Source organism: Actinia tenebrosa, unplaced genomic scaffold (genome assembly GCF_029948245.1).
Source record: "Actinia tenebrosa isolate PJP-AT-01 unplaced genomic scaffold, QUT_ActTen_1.0 PGA_scaffold8__29_contigs__length_14323225, whole genome shotgun sequence".
Taxonomy (NCBI): domain Eukaryota; kingdom Metazoa; phylum Cnidaria; class Anthozoa; order Actiniaria; family Actiniidae; genus Actinia; species Actinia tenebrosa.
The window spans coordinates 5,539,527-5,562,575 of NW_028292585.1; the positions used below are offsets into that span (position 1 = coordinate 5,539,527).

At 38.3% G+C, this 23,049-nt stretch overlaps 1 protein-coding gene across 1 annotated transcript; it reads left to right on the plus strand.

The window, feature by feature from the left end:
* The first annotated feature begins 375 nt into the window (after positions 1–375).
* LOC116305485 (ribosome quality control complex subunit NEMF) lies at positions 376–22,403 on the plus strand. Its single transcript, XM_089024085.1, has 33 exons — positions 376–551; positions 950–1,018; positions 1,376–1,478; positions 1,742–1,867; positions 2,414–2,519; positions 2,639–2,831; positions 3,753–3,829; positions 4,515–4,604; positions 5,099–5,172; positions 5,990–6,069; positions 6,391–6,466; positions 6,679–6,819; positions 7,046–7,093; positions 8,174–8,334; positions 8,914–8,989; positions 9,185–9,246; positions 9,526–9,589; positions 9,769–9,857; positions 10,409–10,512; positions 11,083–11,261; positions 11,816–12,022; positions 12,576–12,754; positions 13,098–13,209; positions 13,858–13,898; positions 14,040–14,127; positions 14,888–14,926; positions 15,007–15,084; positions 15,669–15,920; positions 16,484–16,546; positions 18,166–18,272; positions 18,798–18,841; positions 19,119–19,198; positions 22,197–22,403. Exons 1-33 carry the CDS (start codon positions 493–495, stop codon positions 22,272–22,274), a joined length of 3,345 nt encoding a protein of 1,114 aa, XP_088880211.1. The 5' UTR covers positions 376–492; the 3' UTR covers positions 22,275–22,403.
* Positions 22,404–23,049: the final 646 nt, after the last annotated feature.

Here is a 23,049-nt window from a genome sequence, read left to right on the forward strand (position 1 = left end):
TAAAAAAAAAATCTATTAAGCTTTGGCTGCCACATCACAGCGTGGGACAACAGCCGGAGAACTCGAGGATAAACCCTCGAAGCACAGGAGAGAACCAACGCAAACAACTCCACTCACATGCAATACCGTAGCCTGCGTAGTTCGGCTCTAGGGGGGAAAGAGAAGAAAAAGGGAGAGCCCTCCCTCCCTACCATTTCAATTACTTACTCCTTCATCACTCATTTTCCTTACGTATAAATCTTTGACTGCAGTAAAATTTGGCTCTAACAAAGAACAGGAAAAATTAAGAGAGTAAAAAAATCGAGATTTTCTTTTTGCGATGGCACAAAAACCGAGCTTGGGCTTCCTTTATTTCATTGCTTGCAAGGGTTTTTGGGTATTATCCAACATGGCGGACGAAGTGACTGGAATTTTCATGTTTTGAGCCGCACTTTTTTCACAATAGCATTTTATCAACCAAAAAATAACTCTCCAAGAGATATTCCCGTGAAAATGAAGTCTCGCTTTAGCACACTTGATCTTTGTGCATCGGTTACTGAGTTAAATCAAAGGTAAAATTAGAAATAATATTTTGCAAATGTAACACGTATCAAAATTCACAAATTGAGTTTTTAATGTTATTTTTAAACTTAGTTATTGTCATATCATTGTCTAAAGTCTAATATGTTTTATATAACGTCGTTTCTGTTATGAAATACGTTTATAAAATTAAAGCAAATACGCAAAATTAATTTCACTATATTGTTCTTTACTCCATTTTACAGTCGCGTTTAGTGACCACGAATAATAGTTCAAAGTCAAGGCTGGAGTTTCCGCGCATAGCAAAACTATACTTTTTATCACAGGCGGCAACTCCAACCTCAGCTTGGAATTATTATTCTTGGTCACTTAACAGAACAGTAAAATGGAATATTAAGCTTATTATTTTTTTCTTTATCTTTCGTTTAAGACTCGTTGGGATGCGTGTCATTAATATCTATGACATCGACAACAAGACTTATCTTATAAAACTACAAAAGTAAGTAAGGTCAAACGTCGAACCTCACATGAGCCAAACCTAATGACATCAAAGAAGGGCACCTTGTTATCCTCATTGTTTCAATTAGGTTCGGCTCATGTGAAGTTCAATGCTTGACCTAATCCCTAGGAACAATTATTATGGGCAAATATGACAAAACAGGCCTGACATTTTCCCATTTCAAGCCACATGTCATTCCCTAGAGTATCATTTCTTTATTTAATGGTTTTACATGTGTTAGCGCATATTTTTACAGCCCATTGCATTAAAAAAAGATCAGATTCATTTCTGTAGCTGTTTTTAAAATGAGTTGAACAATATTTATTATAATTTTGTTTTAAACATGCATTTTTCCAGGCCAGATGAAAAGGCAATGTTGTTAATAGAGTCAGGGAATAGAATGCACACTACAGAATTTGAATGGCCAAAGAATACATTCCCTTCAGGATTTGCAATAAAAGTAAGGATTGTCAAAAAATACAGCATATTTTTTATTAAATCCTAAGAAAAAAAATTGATACCCATCTAATAATATCATACCCATATACTGTAACAAGAGTTGTCTGGGTTGTTTGCTTCCTGTTTCAATTTTTTTGTCTTGAAGTACAGTGTAAGTGTGTAGCAATAAAAAGAATGTTAATTAAATAATTTACTAAAATAATTTACTTAAATGATCAAGTTAAGAATTTTTTTTGAAAAATAATATGTTTTATTTTTTCCTAGTTGAGGAAACACTTGAAGCAAAAACGTCTTGTAGCTTTTACTCAGTTGGGCATTGACAGAATAGTTGACCTGCAGTTTGGTTCTGAAGATTTTGCTCATCATTTGATTGTTGAGTTCTATGACAGAGTATGTGGTACATGATATATATCATGAACTTGTATAACTTTTACATCGATATGTCTTTCTGTATTTCTTAAATTGATGTATAACGTTTTTGGGTATTTCTTATCTGGCCGTACAATGATGATGATAGATGATGATGATGATGATGATGATGATGATGATGATGATGATAATGATGATGATTGATGATGGTGATGATGATAGATGATAATGATAATGATGATGATAATGATGATGATGATGATGATAATGATGATGATTGATGATGATGATGGTGATGATAATGATGATGGCTGGCATGATGTTGATTATAATGTTGATGATGATGATAATGATGACTGATAATGATGATGATAGATGATGATGGTAATGATAATTGATGATGCTGATGAAGATAATTTATGATTTTGATGATGATGATGATAAATGATGGTGATGATGTCATGATTAAATAATGATGATGATGATGGTATGATTATGTGATGATGACGATGATGATGACGATTATGATAGTGACAATGATAATTTTGATATTTCTGATTATCACAGGGTAACATTGTACTAACGGATGGAAGCTACAAAATTCTAAACCTTTTGCGAAGAAGAATTGAAAAGACTAGTGGAGAAAACAAAACAGAAATCAAAGGAACTGATGGTAATATGACTCAAGTTCCCCTTCAACCATTAATTTTGATTTCTAAAGTTTCTATACATAAGTGTCCCAACTATTCTGACGACACTAGAATATTTTTTATACATGTAATCATAATCCAGAAACATCTAAAGAAGAAAGTCAAGACATGCAACAGAAGCAGGATAGCAATAAAGAAAACAAAAGAAGTAAAGGAGCAGAAGGAAAGAAAGGAAAACCTGATGGTGTAGCCAACGATGATGTGCAATTCTCTGTGGGGCAAATTTACCCTTTGGAACTGGCAAAGAAGAGAGAACCATTAGTCTCGTTAGAAAAGTAGGAGTTTATCAAATGCCGCACTTTACATTACTTATAATGCACTCAACAAAATTACTTGATTCTGATTGGACAAGAGGAGTACAATTAAATCCCAAATTGTACTCTGTAGAGTCCCAATTAATATTGCTTAATTTTGTTGAACGTACTATAAACAAAAAAATTGACAATCTATTTGTACAATTTTGGAATTCATAGATACTTGTGGTCTTTGGAAAGTTCTCAAAATTGGACTCACCTAAACAGGCTCTTCCAATTTTGAAAACTTTCAAAACATCACTCCTATGTATAAATTTTGAATCGCACTCAAGATCATGCGATTTCCTATACAAATTCTTTAAAAAAAAATTGCAAAATTAGTGCCCAAAAATGTTGTAAAAATGTAATGACACATAATTTTGAGCTGCCACTACATATTATTTTGACAGCATTGGAAGAAGGTATATCTTGTATTGCACAATGTCTCTTTGCGACTACAGCCAATATGGATATTCTATTCCAACTAGCCACCATTATGAACCTCTATTGTGTAGTTTCAGAAATTATCCATCACCCCCACCCCCACAGAGGAATTTGGAATTTCTGAGAGGTGGGTGGGTGGGTGGGTGGGTGGGTGGGTGGGTGGGTGGGTGGGTGGGTCAGACAACATAGCACAAAATTAGAGTTCGTATGGAAGAAAATTGGAATTTTGGGGGGCAGCAGGGGGGGGGGGGGGGGGTGGGGGTCTTTAATAAACATTCCTCCATGATTTCTGGAATTACTGGATACACATTGGTGGCTCCAAATCACAATCACACTTTAAAATATAAGTATTGCTTACCAGGTCTTTACCAATACTTCCTTCAGTATTTAACTTGACATCATTTCCTCTCTCATGTGGGATGTTTATGATGTTCAATTATAATATATTTTTTTCAACAGGTTAAAAGAGATTCTAACAGAAATCATGACTATTAAAAAAGGAGAACCATTAAAGAAGGCTTTGAATCCTTATTTTAGTAAGTCTATTACACTTTTTTCAATAAAGTTAGTCAACAAAGACCTAGAAAGCTGTGATCGCTGAGAATCATGGGAAATATTTCATATTCAACAAGTAAAGGTTTTGACACAATGTGCAGTAGTTGAGGATGCTCAGAGGAGGTGAACTTGTAACTGGTAGAAGATCCCAAGTCTATCAACAGTTATCAAGCAGTTAAAACATGTAAAATGTATCTACCCATAATCTTTGTCAGTCTCAGCTTTGTAGCTTTTCAGGTGATAAACTTTATTGAAATAAGTGTATACAGGTACATGTATATACAGACCATACTACACACATCTTCATGTAGACAACGTTTTCTTCCACTCTATAATACTGTTGACAAAGTAGAAGGAGCACAAGTCTCCATAGATATACTTAAACTTATATTTAAAGACATCACTTCTCATAAGGGGCTCTTTTGAGAGGTTTGTTCTGTGAGATTTGTTCTGTGATAAATAACATTAATTGGTAAAAATACACAGGTGATTATTAAAAATCTAGCGTTCTGATTGGTCGAGAAACTCACAATAATCACCTCCAGCGATAATCCAAAATGGCGGCCGGCCGCTTTGTTGCTGTTACTGGAAAAAAATACCTATTATCTTCTTTTTCAAAATAATATTAAATATACCTTTCCTGTAACCATTTTTTTGTTATTTCAGTTTATGGGCATGTGCTGCTGGAGCACTGTCTGAATGCAGTTGGTTTTCCTTCTGCTATCAAAGTTGGCAATGAATTTGGCAGTGAACAAGGTAATTCCGTGGACCAGTCATTCCTTTTTCATCATCAATCAATCAGTCATTGTTTGAGCCAAGAGATATTACTGAGCCCTGGGGGGGGGGACTCCGGGAAAAAAGTACCAGGGATACTTGTCGTATCTCTTAGGGGTAAAAATTCGCGATTTAGTATCTTTTAGGGTGTTAAATGCAAATTTTTGAAAATCAGCATTTTCTGGTATCGCTTAGGGTGTTGAATAAGGAGAGAAGCGCGCATCGATATGGCTTATCCTAGGCGCTTTTTATATAAAATTTAATATTATTTGTTGTGGTATCTCTTAGGGGTTAAAAATTATTCAGCCACACCCATTTTTAAAGACTTCCGGTATCTTTTAGGGGTCTTTTTGAAAATTTTCGGAGTCCTTCCCCCCCGGGTACTGAGCATCTCACATATAACAATGTTTATCGATTCTGCAAAGAATACCTTCCCTACATGTAGTTAAATTCAAATATTCTCTCTATTTTTCCAGAACTTTCTAAAGTAATGGGTGCGCTTGCAATGGCAGACTCATTTATTGATCAAGCACAGGCACAAGTTTGTAAGGTAAATATGACTCAATCAATCATGCTTGTTTAATTAGGCTAACAAACCTGTGGCCCTCGTTGCATGATTGAATGTTAAAGTTGATTTTTATGGAGGCATGAGAACCAGAGAATCAAGAGAAAAACCTCTTGAAGCACAGGAGAGAACTAACAAACAACAAGCAATTATACTTACATATGACACTGGGTTACATTGATGAGAGGCAAGCACCTGCTGCTTGAGAATCAAGAGAAAAACCTCTTGAAGCACAGGAGAGAACCAACAAGCAACAAGCAATTCTACTCACATATGACACTGGGTTACATTGACGACAGGCAAGCACCCCCTGCTTCCCATGCTTTGAGTATTATTTTAATCGACAGCTTAACCATGTGCTACCACTGGTATGGTTTCCAAAGTACATAAATTACCACTTTGTTATACACTGATTGAGACAGAGTCAATGACTGAAAAATTGGCAACAGATTACCATCAATCAAATAAATAATTAGTGTAGGGGTCCCTGTTTTCCTGTTTTCGATTTAAATAAGAAAGAAAATTTATAAAGTGTTTTGTTGGTGATGTGGGCCTTATTCACGCGGCAGCCATGTTGGATTGAACAATAGATTCCACCACACGTAGCCTCAAATTCAAGCGCTTGAGAATTAATTTATTCGTGTGAAACAAAGGTTTTTATTCTCATGAGAATGAACATGGCTGCCGTGCGATAAAGGTCCATAGTAAAATGATGCCGTCAAGCAACTGGCCTATTAGTATGTAAATTTAGCTTTATTAGCATAGTAAACTGGAAGTGGGTTTTGAATTTGGATTATTTAAGGGCTATATTATACAGAAGAAAGAGAAAAAACCTAGTACGATGTTAGTTGGCTCTTCAAGTGAAGTGACTGAAATAATTACGTAAGTCTGACAGTCCATCTTTTTTCCACATCATTCCATACATGGGTACATCCTATCCCATTCTCTTCCATTTTATTCCATCCCATACCATCCCATTCTAACTCATCCTATGTAGTCCAATCCAATCCCATTCCATCCCATCCCATTCTAACTCACCCAATGTCATCCAATCCCATTCCATTCCATCCCATCTATCTATTTGTCCTCTCCCATCCCATCTTACTATCCTTCCCATCCATTCATATAATATTAACACCAATACTTATTTCTATCTATTCTTTCAATTATTCACTATTTTATTTTCAATATTTACCATTCTAGTTTTCAAGAGTTCCATCCATTTCTTCTAAGTCAACATGCATCCGGTTCGTACAGCGAGTTCCCTTCATTTGATAAGGTACGTAAACATATCTGCAGTTAAGAAAATGTTAGTACATTATGTCATCATGGTCATGTTGGTAATACTTGAAACTGGTCTTGATCACTTGCCTTCCTTTCCCTATACATGTAAGTGGGTAAATGTTGGTGACATTTGTTACGTTTATTTTTAATTTAAGATTTTAACTGCCTAATAAATGAATGGATAATTTTGTTTGTCAAATGCTGCAGGCTGTAGATGAGTTTTTCTCCAACATTGAAAGCCAGAAGATTGACGTCAAAGCCTTAAACCAAGAGAAAGTAGCTCTGAAGAAAGTAGAAAATGTCAAACTTGACCATGAAAAGAGGCTCAAAGAGTTGAGATCTGTACAGGTTAGGTTTAGATCAAGAAAAAAGTGGGGAGTGGGGAGGGAGGGGGGCTAATATTAATCTCTTCTTTTCTTCATAGTGGAACTCAAACTAAGAGAAAATAAAGTATCATTCTTGTAAAAGAAGGGGAGGCTAAAGCCCCCCAGCCCTCCCCCTGGCTCTGCCATCCATGTGTAGTCCCTTTTATATGACTGCATTGGAGTTTATGTTGAGGTTTTTACTCTTTTAGGATTATGATGTTAAAAAAGCTGAATTAATTGAAGTAAATTTACCACTTGTAAGTACTGTATGATGGAACTGACAGGTGTCTTTTTGCATCCCTTCCTCTATCCATCCACATACCAACTATAAATGACGAATTATTTTCATTTATCTATCTGTTTGTTTGTTGGATGTTGTCATTCGCTCTTGCTTTTCCATACTTAGAATAAATAAATAAATATCTTTATTTAAGTGTCTAGTCATTCTAGCGCTTTCGCACTACTTGGGGACACTTTTCGCTCACCTGCACTACCACTACATTTAATATTCTATGCACACAACGCTCAATTCACAGGTTGATTTTTACGGAGGGAGGAAACCAGAGAACCCGGAGAAAACCCTTGTAGCATAGGAGAGAACAACACATCAAACAAACTCAATTCACATGTGGCGACCGCAGGGATCAAACCAGCAACCCGACCCATTGGACTCACAGCGGTGAAAGACGATGCATTGGCCACAAACACAACCCATAATACTTTGTTTCATTAAAGTGCTACTACGACGAAAATCGCTCAAACTTGGATTCAGCTGAAACTTCTTAAAGATACTCTTTAAAGGTCTAATAATCACTGTATGAAGTGCTTTCTCGATATTCAGTACGAAAGTATGATATTTTTACGATTATTTGTTGGAGTCTGTGACGTCATACACTCAACATCAAACATTGCTACATATATTTCTTTGTATATAAATCCTTAATTTATTTTATTCCTATGAAGCCCAAAGGGTGGCTAATGTGCTTATTTCACATTACTTGTGACTATAATTTATATTTTGGGGTGTTTGGGTATTTCTTTCTCCCTTTACTACTGATATTTTGATCATAAACTACAAAGAAATGTATGGAGCGATGTTCGATGTTGAGTGTATGACGTCACAGACTCCAAAAAATAATCGTAAATATTTAATATTTTCGTCCTGAATATCGAGAAAACACTTCATACAGTGATTATTGGACCTTTAAAGAGTATTCTTAGGAAGTTTCAGCTGAATCCAAGTTTGAGCGATTTTCGTCGTAGTAGCACTTTAACATATTCCAAGTTTCTATTCTATCATCTTTCTCAAATGTATTATTTTTCTCTTTGCTGCACAGGTTGATCAGGCCATACAAATCGTCAACAGTGCTATTGCTAACCAAATTGACTGGACCGAAATCAAGAATATCGTTAAAGAAGCCCAGATGCAGGAAAATCCTGTGGCGTGTGCCATTAAAGAACTCAAGCTGGAGACAAACCACATCACATTGATGTTGAGGTAGGTCAGGCTAGGTCGATTTTCCATTGACACTAAGGTCAAAATAATCGTTATTTCTTTGGGACCAGTTTTACGGAGGGGGAGGGGTGGGGCTAACGGGTACCCACCACCCATGGATGGAAAGGGAAATCTTGGAATTTGGCGTCAAATATCTTAAAGTCTAAGATTGAAAAACGAATGTGCGCAGCTCAACAGGGTCGAACTGAAACCAATGTGAAGAAATAAATAAATAAATGGGATTTAGCAGTGGCATTTCTACAGAGTAGCTATTCATCCACTGTGATTCCAATTGGAATTTAGGAGTTGATTTTTGCAGGGGGAGGAAAGCTGGAGAACCCGGAAAACCCTCGAAGCACAGGAGAGAATTAACAAACAACTCTACTCACATATGACGCCGAGCCTAGTGGGACTCGAACCCGGGTCGCATTGGTGAGAGGCGAGCGCTCTCACCGCTACGCCACCCGTGCTTCTGCCTCAGGCAGCTGCTATATAATCATTGTATGACCTCAGAGCACAGCTCTGACCAGTTTGAATTAATGTTGGTTAGAGATGAATTTTAGACATTTTATCATTGTATAGAAACCCCTTTGATGAGTCAGATTCTGAAGAGGATGATGAAAGGGAAGAAAATGAAAAAAAGAAGGCAAAGAAAAAGGTGATGATTGATTACACACTTCAACCATGAGTAGCACAAGCCCTTGTAGTGACGTTGAAGCCTAACAAAACCTTTATTGAATGTAGATGCTAAAACCGCTTATGGAGTAAGCGCAAACCCTACATCCCCCTCCCCATCCCCCCCCACACACACACACATCTTGATTGTGTTTATTGTCCATCTTTAATCTTCTAGGGAAGTAAGGGCTGGAAAATCGACATAAATTTGGCTCTTTCAGCTTATGCAAATGCTCAAAGGTAGGAAAAAATGCAAAAAATCTACCACTGAATTTTTTTGAATAGACCTCTATACCTTGGGTGTAATATTTTCCCATTTCAGACCACGTGCCATTCTCTTGAGAATAAGATTCTTTGTTTGACTTGTATCCATATTCATGTGTTTTCTCATGCGTCACCATTAAACAAAGAAATGATACTCTAGAGAATGACACGTGGTCTGAAATGGGAGGTCTATTTAGAGTTAAGGAAGACATATTGCTAATAGTTGTCATTGTTGTGTAAAATGTTTTTCTGCAGTTTTTACAAAAAGAAAAAGCAATCGGCTGTGAAGGAGCAGAGGACTATTGATCAATCACAACAGGCAAGGACAGGGAAAATCCTGGGTGGCCCCTGTTGGGAATAAAGGACGCGCTTTGGGGGAGGGGAAGGTGGTGTTTGAGGCTAGTTGGGAGTCATCCCAAATGAAAAGTGAGTAATGCGGAAAAAAGCAAACATAGGAAGAACTAATGCCCGTAAAAAAATGAAAATTGTTCTTTTTAGGCTTTGAAGTCAGCGCACAAAAAAGCTAAACAGACAATAAAAGAAGTAGCAACAACAACAAGTATTCGTAAAGCCAGGAAAACATATTGGTTAGTCTTACTTTATTTTTTTTATATAAGAGCTGTGGAAAAACGACTTCCGGGTCCAAAACGAAAAGCCGAGTTGTATAAAGATTTTTCTTACTTTTTCTTCATGACTGGATTTTTCGTCTTTCTGAAATTGTTTTAGCCAAGACTTCAAAAGATTTTGTAATCATAGTAAGTTGTTTTTGTTAGGTATAAGTCCCTAACTAGTAATCTTTTATACGTACGCCAAAACGACAAATAAATATTCAGTGGAAACTAGTTTTGTTTTAATTCGTCCAAAGTTCTAATTGTTTTAGGCAATGGTCATCTCGTTAAGACAATTCTCGCTTCATTCAGGTGAATTTTACGATCAGTCGGACCCAAAAGTACGTTACAACTTAAGATTACCTATAATAGAAATGGCGTAGAGCTGAAAGAAGTCGCCACTCAACAATGCGTCTCAGAATTATTCTTGTTTCTTTTCTTTAGTTTTCGTAGTCTTACATAATTCCTAATAACTTGCTATAATTCCAATACCCATGCTTAACAGGAAATCTTTCTTGTTCCAAATGAAGGTTTGAAAAGTTCCGATGGTTTATCAGTTCAGAGAACTACTTGGTTATTGGCGGACGAGACCAGCAACAGAATGAATTGATAGTCAAACGACATCTTACACCAGGTAAGGAATACCTTCATGTAGTGTGAGGTGTCTCGCGCTCAATTCCTGGACTCGTCATTACATTTGAGTAATAACATATCGTATTAGATTGCTGGACTCATGTGAGTAGCAAGCTTTTGGGGAAGGGGGGAGGGGGAAGGGGCTTTCTAACTACTTTGCTTCCCAAGCATCACTGTTAAAGAAAAGAACAATACTCAAGAGAACAACACAGGTTATATTTTTTCAGCGTGAAAAAATTCCCAAAAAGCTAATTATAGAATAGCTGTTATAAATCTCGCACTCTGATTGGTTGGGAGCGCGTGTTTTATGAGAGCACACAGCACGCACGTACACTTTGCATTTTATAAAAGAAATAAAAAAACTTGTTTGCTGTGCTGTGTGGAGTTATAAAGCACTTGGGGATTGGCAGAACACTCGAGAAGTGTCCGCTACGCGTCGTGCTTCTCCTAACACTTCTCTCGTGTTCTGCCAATGCTCGCGTGCTTTATAACTGCACACAGCACACAGCACGCGCGCGCGTTTTCTATTTCTTCAATAGCACAACGACTCTGATCTCTCTTCATTGATCAGGTGATATTTACGTCCATGCTGATCTACACGGAGCAAGCAGTGTTATAGTGAAAAACAAGCCCGATAAACAACCCATCCCACCAAAGACACTCCAGGAAGCAGGCGCCATGGCTGTATGTAACAGCGCGGCTTGGGATAGTAAGTTTGTCACGTCTGCATGGTGGGTCTACCATGAGCAGGTATGGTTGGAAGATGGTGATTTTCGGTTGTACATTTTATCAAACTAGTTTCTTTCGTTATCGTCGTGATTTTGATTGTCTGCTGTTGTTTAATAGTTCCCTGCTAGCAGCTTCTCTCTTCTCTTTCTCTCCCTTCTTTCAGGCGGGGAGGAAGGAGACCCTGCCGATGTAGAGTGTTTCCTTTGATACACCGCCGTCCACGATTCAAAACCGGTTTTTAACCGATTACATGTAGTGCGCATGAGCAAATGTAACACACCGTGGCGCCAAACATTGTTTGACGAGAGCGGCTGTCAAAATCATAACAGCGTTGCTAAGTTACGCCACGCATGCGCGTCATAACTTCCTACATCGGCAGAGTCTATTTTTCTCTCTCAACCAAAACAAAAGGAAAATAGGCTCTACTAGCAGGGAAGTTTAAAAGTGTCTGTTTTTATACTTTTTTAGTTGTCACTGTTAATATGGGTCATTTTCCTCCGGTTTCTCCGGTTTTTCCTCTCTCCCTCCCACAAAAATCAACTCAAATCAACTATTCACGTACCTCTCATCCTCAGGTGTCCAAGACAGCACCCACAGGCGAGTACCTGACGACTGGTAGCTTCATGGTTCGAGGCAAGAAGAACTTCCTTCCCCCGACGCATCTCATCATGGGTTTTGGCTTCCTTCTTCGCCTGGATGAATCGTGTATTGAGAATCACTTGAATGAAAGAAGAGTTCGTGGAGTGGAAGAGGACAGTGAATCTATTGCTGATTCGAACGCTGTATGTAAATGAGGGATCATTTTTTGGATTATTATTTTTATTATTATTTTTGCTTTCTCATTTGTTATTCAGTCTCGTTCTTTCTTTTTTTCTCTTCATTATCTCCCTCCTTCCGCCGCTCCTCTCCTTTTTGCTGTGCTGTGCTGTGCTGTGCTGTGCTGTGCTGTGCTGTGCTGTGCTGTGCTGTGCTGTGCTGCGCTGCACTGCGCTGTGCTGTGCTGTGCTATGCTATGCTGTGCAATGCTGTGCTGTGCTATGCTGCGCCGTGCTGTGCTGTGCTGTGCTGTGCAGTGCAGTCCTGTGCTGCTCTGTGCTGTGCTGTGCTGTGCTATGCTGTGCTGTGCTGTGCTATGCTGTGCTGTGCCGTGCTGTGCTGTGCTGTGCTGTGCTGTGCAGTCCTGTGCTGCTCTGTGCTGTGCTGTGCTGTGCTGTGCTGCGCTGCGCTGCACTGTGCTGTGCTGTGCTGTGCTGTGCTGTGATGTGATGTGCTGTGCTAAATACCTCTTTAAATTGCTGTAATGTGGTAATACAGCCTTGATTCTCATATCTGCAGGATACCGAACTAGACGAAGAACTACCTCTGGATGACATAGACAGCGACACCGAATCTACGAACCAAGAAACCGAAGCCCAAAACAAAGTAGAAACATCAGAGAAAGATATCGACGATGAAGAGGAAGGAGAATCGCTTTATCCCGACACCAGTATTGGACTGAAGATTGTTAGTGGAAAGTAAGCATGACTGTTAGTAGAGTAAGCTCAAAACAGTGGTCCAAAGCAGGGACCCGGGCAAAACTCCAGTTTCGAGTTCTCTGTTGCTCAGGGTTAGCCTAGATTTTGTGTAGAATATTCAATTGTTCCAGTGAAGGTCCGTGGAATTGTTGAAGTTGTGCATTCTTAACTTTACTGTTGGTATTTGTGAATATTTAGACACTGATGCGAGTGTTGAAGGCTGAGTAAATGAGTCTGTAAACAAGGAATAGAGCGGTAATTTGGAACTCGAGTTTTTTATCTACGTGGTTGGTACCAATGACGTAGCTGAGTGGAATATTGATCATTGTTTTCTTGTTTGAAGGATTAAGTTGAATCGAGAAAGGAGCACGTCAAGTAGCGTACAGGAAGATGACGAACAAGAGATCTTTCTTGGTGATGACAGAAAACTGAACCTCCGAGAAAACAAAGAAAAGGTAGGACGACAGATGTTGCACCATGCTTTGTGAATGAGACAATCAATTTCTGGTCGGAACCTTACACTGGATTAACACATTCATCTTAAGGCCTCCTATCCTTTTAGCCATTTCGAGGTTGAGGGGGAAAACTGGGTCGAGTTGGCAGTGTAGTGCATTGTGGGACTGTTTGCGGGGACGAAACATTCTCGTTGTCAACAACCGAAAGCAAGGAATATTGCAACCACGTCCTCACGGCGCATGCTCGAACTATCCTAGACAAGCCAAGACAAGGATGGACAACCCTTTGCCTTTGTGAATGGCGAACAAAAACATCTATTTGTCTTTGATAATCCAATCAAAAAGTAGATCTGTTGTTCTTCGTAAAAGCCAATCAAATTGCGAAAATTTGTAGGCTTTCCCAGAGCCTCTGACGGCGAGGAACGGCAACCGAGGAGGATCTGGGAACGAGAATGGGGACGAAACAGACGCCAATATTTCATCCCCAAAACATACCAACAATGCACTACAATGTCGGCTCGACCCATTTTTTCCTCAACCTTAAAATGGCTGATAGAACTGTCAATTGATAGTAGTTATATTACTTATATCGATTTCATCATTTAATGAGTAATAACAAGTAATAATAAAATCGAATGAAAATTTCAGGCGTCTCTTGTTGCACAGCAACGGATGTCCAAGACCAAATCGTAAGTTTGGCCAATCTACTGTTTAATTTATGTTGTGTGGTAACAACTTTATGGAGCTTGCTTGAATTTCAACTTTTCTAAGAGTACAGAATAGTGTGAGTAGAGGAGTTAATTTGTGGGATATCTGCATGTTTCTCGTAGAGAAGAAAAGGGAAAGACAAAGAAAAAGAAACAACAGCAGCAAGAGAGAGTTGAAGACGAACAGGCAAAACAAATAGCACAGTCTCAGGTATGTACAGCCTATCACCATGGCAACTGTCTTTGAGATCACCATGGTCACAATCTGACTACGCTTTATTTTGGTCTTTGCTTGTCTACTTTCATTCTTTCATTTACTTTCATTCACTTTCATTTACTCATGCACTTGTTTAGCAGGCATTGTTTACATCATCATCATGACAATCATCATTAAGAACATCATCATTACCATCATCACCAGTATGAACTTCATTATCAGCAACATCATCATCGTCATCACCACCAACATCATCACCATCATCATGGTCATCATCACCATCATCATCACCATCATCATCACCATCATCATCCCCATCACCACCACCATCACCATCATCATCACCACCATCATGATCATCACAACCACCATCATCATGATCATGATCATCAATATCTTCAACATATCATCAACATCATCAACATATCACCATCATCATAATCATCATTATTACATATCATGACTAACATCATTATCACCATCGTCATCATTACCAACATCATCAACATCGTCATCAATCATCATTATCTAATCATGATATCATCATCACTATCATCATCGTCACCTAACCATGACGTCATCATCATCATTAGTAACATAATTAGTCATCAGCATCATTCAAGATTGCTTTCTTTGATCATTTCTGAAACTAAAACGATTTCAGATCCCATTACTTTAGATCCCATTTGTTCACTAAGTACGATAACTTGAAAGTGTTTCGTTATAGCTATTCCACGTTACATTTTTTTTACAGAAAAAAGAGCAGCCACAACAGCAAAAGAGAGGACAAAAGGTACCCCCTGTTTCCCATGAGAAGTACTGAAGGATTCAAAATTGAGCACAGGACTTATGAACCTATTTTTTATGTTTTAGGCAAAGCTGAATAAAGTAAAAGAAAAGTATGGCGACCAGGATGAGGATGAAAGAAGAATGAGAATGGAAATCTTGGCTGTGAGTATTACTGCAGTTTTCATAAACCCTGTGTATGCGAGCTGCACGCTGAAATTTGTAGTTTTTTCGCTGCCGTCAATCAAACCTAATCAGTCGGTACCTTTTACATTTGTTTTACGATTAAGTTCACGATTTCGGAGGGTGCATATGTGTTCTCGACGTGGTTTTGCATTCGCATTTTTGAATTTCGCATTCATTCTTAGTACGGGGAGAGGGCCAGAGGAATTAAGGGGAGGGCCATTAATGTTTTGACACAGCCAAGGAAGGCTCATCAGTATTTTCATTTTAATCCAAAGTTCTGTCATCGAAGAAGACTGTCAAACGATGGTTAGGGTCACGATAGTTATTGCTAAGAAAGGGAGAGTTGTTGATTTTTCTATGATATATCATGTAGATTCCTCCTGGCCTCCCCCTCCCCCTCCCCCTCCCCCTCCATCCTTCTATAAAAGAAGAATGTTCCTTGCGAGTGTAGCAGACATCCATTTTGGACCTCAAAGTGGTTTGTTTTCGCATTTCACGCCTAAGAACCGGTGTTTTTTTTTAAAATACATATTTTCGTTACTTTTTTCGTTTTGTTTCCATAGTCTGCTGGTGAGAAGAAGGAAACAAAAGCTGATAAAAGACGACAAAAAAAGCAGAACAAAGCAGACAGAAGCTCACGTCCTGCCACCAGCAATAAGAAGAACCCTAGGCAACCAAACATTACTCCGTTACCATGGGAACAAGACCAGCTTCAAACCGAGGGTGTGGAGGGAACTGGGGCGAGTGGGCAAGACGCTGAAACGAGAAAAGTTGAATCAGAAAGATCTGAGGTGAAAGACAACAAACCAATCGAGGTATGAATTACAGATGTAATAAGTATTTTTAAATAGTAATGGTATTTAAAGCCGGCATATTGGTGAAATTTTGTTTTTGTTTTCCCATTTCAGACCACGTGTCATTCCGTAGAGTATCATTTCTTTGTTTAACGGTTGTGTATGAGAAGACACATGAATATGGATGCAACTCAAACTAACAATCTTGTTCTCAAGAGAATGACACGTGATGTTGATATTTGCTTTAGAATTGTTATTCTGATTTATTTAATTAAATTATTAATTATACAGCTTCTCATTAATCCCATATAGGTAACTGTCCAATTATTCTCTTAATTGGGCAGGCCTTGTTGATATGGGATTAATTAGGCAGCTATATAATTAATAGGTAATGGGATTTCATGCTCCCCAATCAAGAAATAATCAGACTCGAAAAATTCCTCTGACTGCCAAATAGGACTCGGCCTACGGCCTCATCCAATTTCGGAAGTCCTCGGAATTTTCCTCGTCCAATTATTTCTTAATTGAACAGCGTGGAGTCCTATTACATATACTAATAAATATTATTTTGTATTTGCTTACAGGGTGCTGTTGGTGTTGATGACGACGAAGATGAGGATGAGGACATGGAATCGAAGGAATCCAAGGTACTTTATAACTCTACTTTGCATTGTGGTCTAGCTTGGGTACAAACAGGTTTTGTTCTCCACGCCTTATATGGTTATTTGCACCCAATGTGTACCACAATGCATCTTGTTCCACACTGCAACTCAGAATAGGTCTTTTCACTAGTCAAGTTATAAGAATTAAGAAAAATCTTCTGAAGCGATCTATTCGTAGTTCAAATTTTCGTTTTTCTATAACACCTGCAATAACGCTTAAATTCAAACTAGGAAAAATTACACTCAGACTTAAATTAACTTCTTTTTGCTAAGGTAATCTATAATAATGACGCTTACAAAAGTAAAATAGTCAAGTCTTAAAAATATTGCCCATAATTGGTTGTTTCGTGCCAAGATGAAGCTTGGTTTTTGATGATTTATGAAGGGATGATCCGAAATGAATGAGTCATTTTTTCAAGTTGTTCAACCTCTAACAATTAATAACACTTAGTTTGGAGAATAATTTGAACCACTTAAAATAGGCTTATTTTGTCTGAGAGCTGAAGTCGTAAAAGTTTGAAAAATTGTGGCATTTGATCATTTTCGAATTTGTACAATTGATCACAGACTCATTTTTCAGGCTTAGGCTCATGTTAATGTCAGACGAATCACAAATACCAACAGTAAAGTAAAGAATGCACAACTTGAATGTTACAAACACTTTGAAATTCCACGGACCTTAACTGGAAGACATCAGTATATTCTAGACAAAATCGAAGCTACTCTAAGCAAACAAAATTTTAGACTTGTTCATTTCAATGTTATGGCATGTCGTACCGTGTACGTGCTGTATGTCAGTACTGTATGTTTCCCACTCATACGATAACCATTCTTATGGGAAGCCATTTCAATGTTATGGCATGTCGTACCGTGTACGTGCTGTAAGTCAGTACTGTATGTTTCCCACTCGTACGATAACCATTCGTATGGGAAGCCATTTCAGTGTTACGGCATGTCGTACCGTGTACGTACTGTATGTCAGTACTGTATGTTTCCCACTCATACGATAACCATTCTTATGGGAAGCCATTTCAGTGTTATGGCATGTCGTACCGTGTACGTGCTGTAAGTCAGTACCGTATGTTTCCCACTCATACGATAACCATTGTTATGGGAAGCCATTTCAATGTTACGGCATGTCGTACCGTGTACGTGCTGTATGTCAGTACTGTATGTTTCCTACTCATACGATAACCATTCTTATGGGAAGCCATTTCAATGCTATGGCATGTCGTACCGTGTACGTGCTGTAAGTCAGTACTGTATGTTTCCCACTCATACGATAACCATTATGGGAAGCCATTTCAATACTATGGCATGTCGTACCGTGTACGTGCTGTATGTCAGTACCGTATGTTTCCCACTCATACGATAACCATTCTTATGGAAAGTCATTTCAGTGTTACGGCATGTCGTACCGTGTACGTGCTGTAAGTCAGTAACGTATGTTCCCCACTCATACGATAACCATTGTTATGGGAAGCCATTTCAGTGTTACGGCATGTCGTACCGTGTACGTGCTGCAAGTCAGTAATGTATTTTTTCCACTCATATGAAAATCCTTCTGAAATCTGTCAAAACTTGCAAAGTATTTCCTTTTTTAGGAGAGTGTATCTTTAGTTGATACCTTGACTGGGTGCCCTTTACAAGACGATACATTGTTGTTCGCTGTACCCGTGTGTGCGCCGTACTCGGCCATGACTAACTACAAGTATGTTAATCATATCTATGTATATATTAGTATATATAGCAATGCACCTTAGATGGCGACAATGTTGTTAATTATGAGAGTTCTGATGAGGATGATAAGAATGAGGAGGAGGAGGAGGATAGTGATGATGATGGTAATGATGATGATTTCGGTCGATGATGATGGATGGATGGATTATGATGGTTATGATGATGTACATGATGCTGATGATGTTGATGATCGATGGTGATGGTGATGATGATGACGATGATGGATGGATGGATGTTGATGGTTATAATGATGATGCACATGATGTTGATGATGTTGATGATGATAGTGATGGTGATGATGGTCAAGATGATGGTGGCCAGAATAATGGTGGTGATGACGAAGATGGTACCAGTGATGATGAGGATGAGTACTGAGGCTAAATTGTGCTTGATGATTGTAATGATAATGATGATGATGCAGACCAATGTAAAAACCCATGTTTATACTCTTCTTCACACTATTTTTAAGCGTTTCGAATTTTGTTCTTTCCTCTAGATTTAAAGTAAAAATGACACCAGGACAAACGAAAAAAGGAAAAGGTAAAACTGAAAAAGAATAAAAATGAGCAAAGAACTTTACGGAGTTCCTTAAACGAGATGCATTCTGGTTATGCTTGGGTACTAACTACATCATATAAGGCATGTTGAACAAGACTCATATCAAACGTCGAACTTCACATGAGCCGAAACCAATGACATCAAAGACGACCGCCTTGATATCCATTATTTCAATTAGGTTCGGCTCATGTAAAGTTCGACGCTTGACCTGAGCCCTACTGTTGTCTTAATAATATGTGAATATTTCTTTTATCCAAAGCGGCCAAGATAGCCTTGAATGCTTTTATCCAATCAAAAGAGGCCAATCAGCGTGAGAAGGACTTGCTCAAGAGCGTCAAGGTAAGGAACAGCAGTCGTATGATATTCACCGTAAGGAAATATGGGGACCAATTTGAATAACTCTTGTTCTGCATTGACTAGCGACTGACTAGCCTCGTGTTCAAGTGGAAATGTTATGTTGTGGTTTGACCCGGGGGGGGAGGGGGGGTACTCCCATATATGGACTATACGGGAATGATCCGCTGAACAGAGTATGGTTTTTCGAGCTTCTTGTTATAAACAGGGTATGCAATTTCACTCAAGTTCGAAGTTCTTCCTGACTTTCCTGTCATATTCAGGGTTTCTACTTTCGTATTGACGGAAACTGGTTACCATGGTCGTAAAAAAACGATACGCGAGATGACATGATAATTGAAACGGGAACTCAGTGCAATTAATTGTATCTTTTGTCATGAACAGGGTCTACAGATTTGTTTTTTTGTTGTTGTCATAAACAGGGTACCCCTTTCAGAATCCCAGCGGAACACCCCTACCCAAATTCTGGCGGAGTACCCCTCCCCCCCCGGGTGGTTTGAATTTCGACTGGGTTCAAAATCTGCCAACCAGTAAGACTGGTCAGGAATGAAGCCTCGAGTACTTTGGTGTGAGGGTTAGGTTTAGTAATGGAGAAGACTGACTGACTAACTTCGCGTTCACGTGGAAACATAAAAGTATTTTCACATGTATGAGAGGCTAGTCAGTCGCTTGTCAGTGTAGAACAATAGTTATTAAAATAGTTGTTCAAATTCGGTGTATACTAGTAATATTTCTTGTCAGAAACGAGTGTGAATGTTGGACACATACTTATCGCAAAGGGAGCCGGTATAGGTTTTTGGTAGACCGTCACAAAGAAAAGAAAGAAGGAAAAGAAAGAAGGAAAAGGAAAAGAAAGGAGGAAAAAGAAAAGAAAAGAGGAAAAAGGAAAGAAAAAAGAAAAAGGAAAAGAAAAAAAGCTAAACTAACATAAAATGTTCTCTGATATGGTGGGAATAGACATCTAATTTTCAAAAAAAAAAAAAAAAGAAAAAAAAAAATCGATTCAACTTTGCCATACCCCCGAGACATCCGCAGAGCTGAGGCGTCGTATGGACTTCGGACCTGACGGCGATTAAATCCTTCTGCCCTTGGGTGTACGAATTACGCAAGAAAATGTTCTAGCCGAAGCATCAGGGGAGAGACCAGCCGGCCCCCAGACCATATCGGCTAATCCCTTGCATCTCTGCCACGCACGGAATCGGTTGAAAAACTTATGTCAAAAAGTCTAGTCTATCTGGTTCTTTGTTTTCACGGCTATTGTTGTGCTAATTTCTTGAAACCGTGGACTAGTGGGAAAATCTTGGACTTTCAAGTCACTGACGGTCAAGCCCGGTTAAGTGGGGTTAGTTATTGGATGGGTGACTTAAACCTTATACCTACTCAAGCTTTTGTCTCCCTCCCTTTTTTTCAGTTTGAAGCTTGATATTAGAATAGATATAGAATCAGGGGAAAGTTAATTTTCCAATGATAGAACTTTGTTATTTTCATCGGTAAATGTCCCTTTCACAGTTCCCGGCGCCATCTTAAAAGGTAGTAGTGCGTTTGCATCGAAGTTTGCATGATAGAGTCCCTTTTTAACACCTTGGACAATTGCTCACATGTTTCAAAGTAAAGTTCGAGAAACGTGAAAATTGCGAAGAAAAAACGTAAAGTTCAGATAAATTGCGCGTTAAAAAAAATTTAGGATGCAAACATATCATTTGAGAATACGCTAAATGTGAATATCATGTCATGAAAGATGAAAGTTCAGATCAACTCGTGTTTAATTCGTTTCGGGGAAAATGCGTTGTCGTATGGTCAGCTGTAGTACCGAAAGTCGTAACTTACAAGTGAAACGTCTGAATCCACCATGATCAGTATCATTTCATATATATTGTAACATGGGCTGGGCATTTTAGGAATTAAATATCGAACGAATGGACGAATGAATGAATAGATAACTGAGTGAATGAGTGAAGGAATAGATTAAATAAACAAATGGATATCTAATGGACAAATTAAAGAATATATAGTTAAGTGAACGAGTGAATGAGAAAATAAATGGGTTGTATGGATGAACGAACGAACGAACGAACGAACGAACGAACGAACGAACGAACGAACGAACGAACGAACGAACGAACGAACGAACGAACGAACGAACGAACGAACGAACGAACGAACGAACGAACGAGCGAGCGAGCGAGCGAGCGAGCGAACGAACGAACGAACGAACGAACGAACGAACGAACAAACAAACAAACAAACAAACAAACAAAACAAAAAATTGAATGAATGACGGATGGAAATCCGTTGACTAAACTAACAAAAATCCTGTGAAAATTATAAACATAACTCCCTCCAAAAGTTCACCATTTCAGGAAAAGCGGCTTTCTATGTGAATACCTAATAATGGTCCGTATTTACCATTCAGTAATTGCGCTTATTCTTTTTTGAAATGCTTAAAAGATCAATGCAGATACCGCGCAGCAGAGCAGATATTTGACTGGGGAAGGGGTAGGAAGGGGATGGACTAGCTTCTCTTACTTACATGGTAGAAAGAGCTGAAATGCTGTCCCAAAGAGTCATTAAATCTTTTTACCTTGGTCATAATGTTTTCCCATTTCAGACCACGTATCATTCTCTTGAGTATATATTTTTTGTTTAACGGTTGCGTACAAGAAGACACGTGAATATGAATAAATCTCAAACAAAGAATCTTATTCTCATGAGAATGACTAAAATGGAAAAAGATTACGCCCAAAGTAAAGAGATTTATATAAGTATAGTTTTGAAATCTTAAAGGATCTTAAACATCTTAGTGTTAATAATAGGATTCCGATTCAATTACCTCGGTGTCTTTTGTACAAAGTAACAGTATCGCAGCTTGTTTAATTGTTTAACGTGGGTGGAATCCAAACATGTTTTATCTAATAATCTTTTTATCCGTCTCAACTGCGTAAAAAGTAACGATTTGATTGATATGCTTTCTTCTGTGTTCTAGGATGTCGACTTGTCGAAATTTATTCCTGGGAGGGTCAAAGTATCGGCGCCAAATCTCTCGAAACTCAAGAAAAAATAGGTAATTAAAGTAAACCTCTTTCGACCTTGGATGTTTGTCGAAATGATAGGTCATGATCATGAGGAAAATTTATTTGAAGCTTTGGATCAAAAAATGATATTTTAAATAAAATCGAATATTGAATCATTACCTAATCATGTTTTTTCAATGTTCTTTTATTTATACATATATTTTTAATTTTCTTTTATTTATACATTTTTATTTGAAAAATGGTTAGGATTTGTTTTAATTTATTTTCTTCATTCCGTTCCTCCTCCTCCCTCCCCCTGCAACCTCCTACCTTCCGTTCTGGGTTTTCTTTCGTTCTTTCTTTCTTCTTTTTCTGCTTTCTGTTTTTTCTTTGGCTGGCTTTTTGGTGGTCCTTCCTGCCGTCCTTGCCTCTTCCTTCCTCTTCCTTCTTCTCCTTTCTTCCTTCTTCCTTCCTTCACTTCCTTCGCTCCTTCGCTTCCTTCCTTCCTTCTTTCTTTCTTCCTTTCTTCTTTTCTTCCTTCCTTCCTTCCTTCCTTCCTTCCTTTCTTTCTTTCTTTCTTCCTTTCTTTCTACAAATGACACGTCATTGTTACATCATTTTCAACGTATCAAAAGTTTTTAAATTAATTATTTTTTAAATAAGACTTTATAAAAAGTTTTCACTTTCAACAATGCATTGCGCGCCTTAAATCCAAATCACGTGATAATTCCAGATATCAAGATCACGTGACGTCTCCAGATATATATATAAAAAAAATCTCTTGTCGACTTTTTCCATCTCATTAATTATTTCCGTTTTGCAGCA

Coding starts and splice junctions, on each gene's coding strand:
- LOC116305485 (XM_089024085.1), top strand. CDS start 493: ATGAAGTCTCGCTTTAGCACACTTGATCTTTGTGCATCGGTTACTGAG. Junction 4,605..5,098: donor TGAATTTGGCAGTGAACAAG/GTAATTCCGTGG, acceptor CTATTTTTCCAG/AACTTTCTAAAGTAATGGGT. Junction 8,990..9,184: donor AAAAGAAGGCAAAGAAAAAG/GTGATGATTGAT, acceptor TTAATCTTCTAG/GGAAGTAAGGGCTGGAAAAT.